Raw genomic sequence first — 9,008 nt, forward strand, 5'->3', positions numbered from 1 at the left:
GCTCCTCTGAGATCCTTCCTGGATCCTCCCCGCGCTCTGACCGGTGTTGTTTGCTGCAGGAAATGTCAAACTGTGCGTCATCAGTCAGAGTGTCAGTAATAATGAATATTGTCCAGCTGTCACAGAAGCAGATGAAGTGTTTGTTAGCTGCTATGCTGTCACCCTCCTGTTGATCAATGATCAGAGTGTGAATCACGTCAACACGTATGTTCATGTCCACACGCTCTCTCTGCCGCTGGCTCCTCCTTTCCTTTCCTAAAGGATGCTCCCTGTATCCTCTGCTGAGGAGATAATAAAGGAAGCATTGAAGCTCCTTTCTTTAACAGTTAGAGGATTCAAACAAACTTATCATGACGGACATGTTAATACTTCCGGGTCATTTCACTCAGTGAGGAAGCTTCCTGAGACAAATTCAACCAATCGACCGCGCCCATAGTCTGGTCTCTAGGTGTGACCTCTGACCTCGTCCACAGATGCACGTGGCCCATAAGGCGGGGATGGGCGTTGGCGTGGTGCTGCTGATCGTAGTGGTGGTGGGAGCCATCTTTGTTGGATATCACTTCTACTCCCACAAGACAAACCTTCCAGTTCCACTACTTCAAGGTAAATATCAGAACAACCAACGATTATCACAATAAACGTCTCGTGATGACATCATCACTGATGTCACCCTCGTCACTTTGACAGGAAGACGAACTGGAGAAGAAGAAAGTCCACCTGCAGACTGCACTCGCAGCATCTGTAACCCGTTTATGAAGCGGCACCAGAACCAGCTGAGCTCGACACATGTGATGTCACGGTGAGTCATAGTTTGATTTCAACAGATCTTAATCGTTCATTCAGATCAAACTGCCTCCAGCTATTCAAGTTTACATCAGACTAAAGATAAAGGATCGCAGTGGTGTTAACTTACTGTGTGTTTGCAGACAGACGACAACACGAGGTCGTGAACGGAGGCTTGTACGACTTGCTGAGGACAGCTGAGCACAAACTGCTCACTGTTGGACTGGAACTTACAACTTTTTTATACCTCTGTGGATTCAAAGTCCTCTGATCAGCTTCAAACTGTGTTACCATCACAGACTCTGAGTCTTTGTCTCCTCGCTGTGAAAGAGACATCTGTGTCGTGTTCAGGTTTGTGTGTCTGAGAACTGAACCAGCCGTGATGGAGGTTCATTGAAGCATCTTCAGTTATCAGCCTACAGAAAACACTAATGATGTGTGTTCAGGTGCTCAGGCTTCAGTCCGACATCTCCAGAAGTTAATGAGAAATCCATTCGGTTTGATACGTCCAACTTTCAGTTCCATCAGCTGGAAATTTAAAAAAGTTAAACTTTGAATCATGTAATTGTGAAGTTAAATGTCGATTAAAAGAATATAAAAACTCTAACGACAAGTTTCAGATTTTTCAGAGACTCAAAGAACTTTTAATCGTTGGTCAGTGGCAGATGTTGGTCCCCCATGGTCCTCATGTTCAGTCTGTAAATAACATTATCAACGAGTCGATCTGACCTGAGTCAGCAGAGAACCTGTTAGGATTTGATGCCATTAATGAGACTGAACTAATCGTTTCTGCTGGTTTAAAAGACTATCCTTCATCTGACTTTGGAAACAAACCCAAGCTTACCCTAAAAACAAGTGTCTTAACTCAAGTTTAACTCAAGCTTTTCTGGAGCTTCATTCAATACAAACCATCATCAGACGGTCAAACCACAGGTTCACACTCTGAAGTTTTTGAGTTGGAATGTCAGAAAGTTTAAAGAGCTCAGAGGACAAACAGCTCAGATCACTGAGTTTATTTCAGCACGTCTTCATCACCTCACTGATCCATGAATGATAATCTGAGATTCTGGTGAAGATGGCCGGTTTGTCCACGTCACACCGCCTGCTGCCCCATGTGAGCACGCCAAACAGGAAGTAGGCACCACCCTTCCGACACAACAGCGGAGCTCCTGAGTCACCCTGCAGAGAAGACAAGAAAGATTCATTACTCTGGATGTCCACAGTCACACTATGATGTCACAAACGGTTACCATGCAGGAGGCGGAGCCTGCAGGATGTGAACAGATGTGGTGTCACGATGAGTCCTCCTCCCCACTTCTCCATGCCGGTGGTGTCTGATTAAGCAGAGTCAGTCCAGCGTGGTGGAGCCGGTCCGGATCGATGTCTGCTCACACAAACCAGTCAGACAACCACAGCTCAGTCTGGGTTTGTTACAGGAAACCTTCAGGTGTTTCTGAACACTGAGAAGCCGTCATGACGGCTCAGAGTTCAGATGTTTCACCTCACCTGTGTTAGTTACAGGAAACCAGAACTACACAGTCTACCAGAGACTACCTGTTGCTTTGTGGCTCCCCAGCCAGTTGTGACACAAGACCAGCTGTCATCGAGGTCGTGATCCTCATCGGGGACACAAACTGGAGACACATTAGAGCCTGGAGAGACGACCAGAGGAACAACTCAATAAAAACCTAGAACAGGTAGAGACTAAGACTACAGGTAAAATGTTTAGTGTCCTACTGAATCTGGTGGGCACGCTGAGGCGGAGCAGCGAAAGGTCAGATTTTGGAGGGGAGCTGCCATCATGAGGCGGGTTAAAGACCTTGTCCACTGGGACAGTTTGAGAGATATGTGAAGCGGAGGTCATGAACTCCCAGAACCACCACGTCCTCTTTAGGTCTGCAGGGACAAAAGACAGAAGGAGAGTCTGACTCAAGCAAAGATGACGCAGGACGTAAGGGACTGTAAATATAGTAGTGTAGTAATGCCTTTAGTAATCCTTCAGATTAGTAGTATTATTTGTAGTAGTGGTAGTAGTACCTGACGTTGCAGTGTTTAGCAGTGAGGACCCGCGGTGGTGGATCAGTGCTCCGCTGCAGTAGTGGCGTCTACCGGACTGCAGGCTGACCTGCCAGGGGCCAGAAGAAGGGCAGGACTCCGTCACATTCCTCACAGATGCTCACCGTCCTGGGACACTGAGAGGGCAGCAGGCCTGGAGATGTCTACAGCTGGAGCTCTGGTGCTTACCACACCTGTCCTCTGTGGACCAGGTGTACGATCAAACAGGGTGTACAGAATAATACGAACACCGTGTACGGTGTCTTTCAGGCATTTTGTTGCAGATCAGGATAAAGAGAAATTTAAAGAAAAACTTACCTTCAGGAGTGACATCATCTGCAGACATGATACTCTGATCACCTGTGAATGAAACACAAGAAGAAGATTCTTCTACGTGAACAGCACCATCTACAGGTGAACGACAGACGTACTTATGACGGTGACATCCACTCGGTGTGTTGTTGGACTTTGGTATGACTCCTGGTTTTCTGGCTCGTCCACAGCCAATTCCCCAACTCACCACACCAAGCGAGCTCATACCTGCTGCCCGTGAAGCAGGACAGAGGACCTCCAGAGTCCCCCCTGAGACACAGAAGAACCATGTGACAAAGACTCGGACAGGATGAGAGGTGAGGACCACGAGATAAGACGACAAAGACAAAGTGATGAATTTCTCCTGGATTCGGTCAGGTTGACTCTAAAGTCTCAGGTTCTGGACTCTGATGGTCCCTGTTCATTTCAAAGAGGTGTTCAGGACTTACCTGGCAGGCGTAGCTCCGCCTCCATCCTTGCCGGCACGAAACATGGACGTCGTATCCTCCCGAGGTAGTACTGGTTACAGACATCGAAGGGCAGGATGGTGACGTTCACCTCCTGGAGCTGTGAATCCGAGGACCATCTGATGAACCAGAGAACAGAATCAGATTCAGCCTCAACATGCTCTTTGTATTCTACACTGGGTCAGAACCTGCCCTCACTTCTCTGGGTGGAGCCCCAGCCAGTGATGGTGCACTCCTGAGGGAGGCAGTGGGGTCATCCAGATATTAATGGGTCTGATGAACTGATTGAAGATGAGTGGGTGCTGCAGCTTCAGCAGAGCCACGTCATTGTCTTTGGTCCGAGTGTTGTAGCCATGATGGTTGATGATCACCAAGACTCCGACCACTGGAACAAGAACTGGTCCAGTTACTTTTAAACTTTAGACTTTTTTTATGATCAATATTTTTTGTATCAAGTCTTCCGTCTCTGTTGAAGTGAAGTTTGTGTTTCTGACTTGTTGTGTGGGTTCTTCAGGATTATCCAGGTCATGTTTTCCAGCCGAAACCGTCCAGAACGAAGCCTTGTTGTACCTGCAGACAGGAAACACACCTGGCCTCTGACTGCCTGAGAAGTGGAGTAGCAGACAACATCAAGTCCTGGTCAGTCAAGCCCTGGGGGGGTCGAATAGTCGAATTTGCTTTGGAAGCTTCCTGAAATGAACGGACAGTAATTAACATGTTCGTCATGTGAGAGCTGTTTGAATCCTCTAACTGTTAAGAAAGGAGCTTCAATGCTTCCTTATCTCCTTCAGAGGGATACACGGAGCATCTTTAGGAAAGGAAGGAGGTGATGCCGCCCCACAATTCCTTGCAGCAGCAAACAATCGGCGCAGGGTTCAGTCTTCACAACCAGAAACATGAATGTGTTTAAACAGTGACAGCTGCAGAGAGAGCGTGTGGACATGAACATACGTGTTGACGTGATGTCACACTCTGTCATTGTGTGTGTTGTTGTTGTTGCCTGTTCTCTGCGTTCACCACAGCAGTCCAAACTGTTTGGAACTGTGCCATCCACGTCCTGCAGATCCTCATGAAGTTCCGTTGCTGGTTCCTCAGAGATCTTTTGCCATAACTTGCTAATATGTTTGTGTGTGAGTGGACAGGAGGGTGAGCGAGCATAGCACTAACAACACTTCATCTGCTTCTGTGACAGCTGGACAATTTCATTTTACTGACACTCTGACTGATGATGACGTCAACAGTTGACATTCCTCTCCTTCACATCTGTCCTCATCCCTCTCCTTATCTGTCCTCATCTCCTCTCCTTCACGTCTCATCTCCTCTCCTTCACATCTGTCCTCATCTCCTCTCCTTCACATCTGTCCTCATCTCCTCTCTTCACATCTGTCCTCACTCACCTCCCTTCACATCTGTCCTCATCACCTCTCCTTCACATCTGTCCTTGACCTTGTGACATTTTCTATCGAGGTCAAGGGAAATGTAGTTAGGAAAGGACTTGGAGAATTTTTTTTTTGACTATTCGATCGCACCCCTGGTCCGACTAGTCCTCATAAGTCAAGTCCTCGTCGTGACCTCTGACCTCTTGAAACAGTGGGCAGCAGAGATGACCCACAGCGGCCCGATGATGGCTCCTCACAGGCCGGCCATCGCGGCGAATCTCAGTGAGACCTGCCAGGCCACGAGTGCCGCCCGGACTCCTGCCCCGATGATCCTGGACTCCATCTCCTGGTTCCGGGACAAAGGACCTGGCCCCCGAAAGGTCTACGGATTGGATTTTACCAAGTTTGATTAAAGTGTAATATATTTAAAAAAAAACATTTTAATATAACATTTAAATTACGTTTACCACTGTATCCGAAACGTTCAGAGAACTTTCATGTTCCTGCGAGTTTCATTTAAAGTCACATTCAGCTGATTCAACTTAAATCTGAAGAGACAACACCAAAGAAACGTTAAAACACGATCTAGAACGTTTCATTTGTCTAAAATCTGTTCACCTAAAATCAGAATGTTAGAAACATGAGACAAACGTTAAGAACGTGATAAGAACGTGTTGTACCATCAGCTCTGTCCTGTCATCACAGTGACGTGTTCAGTGATTTCAGACTGAATTCACCTGAAACAAAAAAACAGACAAAAACCCTGAATCTGGTCTCAGACGGATTGCTCTCAGACCAGTTCTGGTTCCTCACCTGTGTGACGGGAAACAGACTCACTGACAGAAGACAGACCACGAGACAGCATCCTGTCTCTCGACCATCGACACTCTCTGATCCACAGATACTGAACTCCTGATGAGTCTCCACTGTGTCAGTCCACCTGTGTATCTCACCTGTGTCATCTCACCTGTGTCAGTCTCACCTGTGTCATCTCACCTGTGTCGTTAGAAACTGAACTCAGGTAGTGACATTCCTCCCACACAATGAGAATCAGAATCACGTTATTGGCCAGGTGACATGAACATAAAACATGATCGTCAGTCTGAGTCTAACAAATAATCAGGACTTCTGTTTGCTGGGTTGTGATTGGCGTGCTTTTATTGTGACAGTGTGTGTGCGGAAGTGGACGCTGTGGTGTACTGTGGGCTCGCGCTCGGCAGGCAGCAGTAGACAGAGACGTCCCGCACGTCCCGCATCATGTCCGGATATAAGCAGAGAGGTTCTGCTGGCCACCAGCGTGTTGTGCGGGGCCGCGGGGCCGTGCAGGCGCGGGCGGAGCTGCACCGGAAGCTGCTGCAGCACTGCGACGTCAGCAAAGAAGAGTTTGACTTCATCAGCAGCGGTGCCCGCGCTTCTGCTCTCCCCGACCCGGCGGGGGGGGCGGGGTCCGGCTGGAGGACTGCACGGTGATCGCCAGAACTCCCTGCGGCTGTGCGGCAGGTACGGCGGGAGAAGGGCGCCGGGGCCGGCCGGGAGGAGTGCACCGGGGCCGGGCCGGGCCGGGGGCCGGGGACTGTCAGGACCTCCACCTCTGCAAGTTCTTCATCTACGCGAAACTGCAGGTTCGGGAAGGGCAGGTGAGCCACGCGCACGCGCCTATCTGTGTCAAACCGAACCGAACCTGTTGGTTTCCGGTGTGAATGTGGACTATTTCCTTGCCGCGGACTGATCGTGAAGACACGAAACGAAACTTACAGAAACAGGAAGCGAATCATCTGTAATTAAACCAGATGTTTCTGGATCAGCTGATCGATAATTAAAAAACTGATTGATCATCCAGCTTGATGGCGTCACGCCACTCAGCTGTGTGTGTGTTGTTGTGTGTGTGTGTGTGTGTGTGTTGTGTGTGTGTGTGTGTGTGTGTGAGAGGTTGATCTTGAGTGACAGCTGAGTTCAGTCTGTTTCTGTCAGCTCTATTAACATTAACCTGTTCATGACGGCATCAGTGACGTCATCAGTCTGTTTAAGTCTCATTAATTAGTTAATTAATTGTCCGATCAATCATCTGATTGATCTCTGATCCAGTCGACTGTATTGATGATTAAACGAAGGAAAGCACGTTATGACCTCGTTAACGTTGTCTTCTGTCACAGGAAGTCGTGTGTAAAATTCTCCCACGACATTCGTTCAGATCACAACTATCGACTGCTGAGAGAGTTTACGACGCACGAGCTCAACGAGGACAATGTTTGTGCTGCTTGCTGCAGAACGCACCCCGCCCTGGCTGCCAGAGTACACCCTGAGGCACACCGTGAGGCCACACCGGAAATACACCTGTGACACACCTGAGACACCTGACATACGCCTGTGAGACACTGACATGACGCCTGTGACACACCTGACATACAAGAGACAACTGACTACACCTGGTGACCACCTGACATACATCTGTGACACACCTGCATACACCTGTGACACACCTGACATACACCTGGACCACTACTGAGACACACCTGACATACGCCTGTGACACACTTTGGACACACTACACACAATGAGACACCTGACATCACCTGAGGACACACCTGACATACGCCTGTGACACACTTGAGACACACCTGACATTACACCTGGACACACCTGAACACAATGGTGACACCTGACAATACACCTGAGACACACCTGACATAACCTGAGACACACCCTGACACACAATGAGAAACCTGAACTTACACCTGACTGACCTAGCCGTGACAACCTTGACATACACCTGACACACCGTGACACACCTGACACACAATGGACACCTGACATACACCTGAGACCACGCTGACTACACCTGAGAACGCCTGACCATACACCTGAGACACGCCTGACATTACACCTGTGACACACTCTGAACATACACCTGCGCCACCACCTGACATACGCTGTGACACATCTGTGTGACACACCTGACATTACAATGAGGACACTGACATACACCTGACCTACAATGAGACACCTGACATAACAAGCGACACCTGACATACACTGACATACGCCTGTGCACCACCTGACATACACCTGTGACACCACCTGACATACGCCTGTGACCACACCTTGACATACACCTGGACACACTGAACCACAATGGAGACCACCTTGACCTACACCTTGAGACACGCCCTGACATACACCTGAGACACGCCTGACATACACCTGTGACACACCTTACATACACCTGTGACACACCTGACATTACACCTGGGACACACCTTGACATACGCTTGGACCACATCTGTGACACACCTGACCTACAATGAGACACCTGACATACACCCTGACATACAATGAGAAACCTGGACTAACAAAATGAGCCACCTGACATTACACTGACTACGCCTGTGACACACCGACATACACTGTGACACACCTGACATTCCGCCCTGTGACCCACCTGTGACACACTGAACCATACGCCTGTGACACGCCTGTGACACACCTGACATACGTCCTGGTGACACACCTGACATTCCGCTGAGGGACAACCTACCTACGCCTGTGACCACACCTGACATACGCGTGACACACCTGTGACACCACCTGACATAGGCCTGTGACACACCTGACATACGCCTGTAACACACTGTTATTCTACAGTTTGTTGTTTCTGTTCTGAGTCGGTTCTGTCCTGGTTTCAGTTGATGGCCAGCGATGAGATTCGTGCCAGTCTGATTGGATGAAAATGTGAATCACGGCGTTAACGCTGAGACGAAACGACGGCTGAAGAACCTCGCGCAGAACCCGACCCACCGAAACAAGAAAAACAAAAAGAAACAAAAAATAAAGAAATAAATAAAAGTAAAAAAAACAAAAAAATAAAACGAACCGATCAGTGTCGGGGTTCCTTGGAGTGTGAAAACCTTCGGAGGTTCGTCTGTCTCGTTCTTTCCTCGTCATGATCGGCGTCTTCCTCGTTAGAAAAGACTCTTCATGCTGAGCTGTGACATCATAGCGCCTGTCCTCATTG

General features: G+C 48.6%; 1 protein-coding gene and 1 pseudogene across 1 annotated transcript in view; one reads left to right on the forward strand and one right to left on the reverse strand.

Annotated features, from left to right (window-relative positions):
• Window positions 1-984, forward strand: part of stab2 (stabilin 2) — a 38,762-nt gene extending 37,778 nt beyond the window's left edge. The window contains exons 67-69 of the mRNA XM_027284302.1: window positions 474-603; window positions 688-799; window positions 927-984. Coding sequence (XP_027140103.1) covers window positions 474-603; window positions 688-799; window positions 927-984 — 300 coding nt within the window. The remainder of the gene's footprint in view (window positions 1-473; window positions 604-687; window positions 800-926) is intronic.
• A 1,610-nt stretch (window positions 985-2,594) lies between these two features.
• Window positions 2,595-5,168, reverse strand: LOC113746885 (transmembrane protease serine 9-like; annotated as a pseudogene).
• Between the last annotated feature and the right edge of the window lie 3,840 nt (window positions 5,169-9,008).

The sequence above is a fragment of the Larimichthys crocea genome, chromosome XI (genome assembly GCF_000972845.2).
Source record: "Larimichthys crocea isolate SSNF chromosome XI, L_crocea_2.0, whole genome shotgun sequence".
Lineage (NCBI taxonomy): Eukaryota > Metazoa > Chordata > Actinopteri > Sciaenidae > Larimichthys > Larimichthys crocea.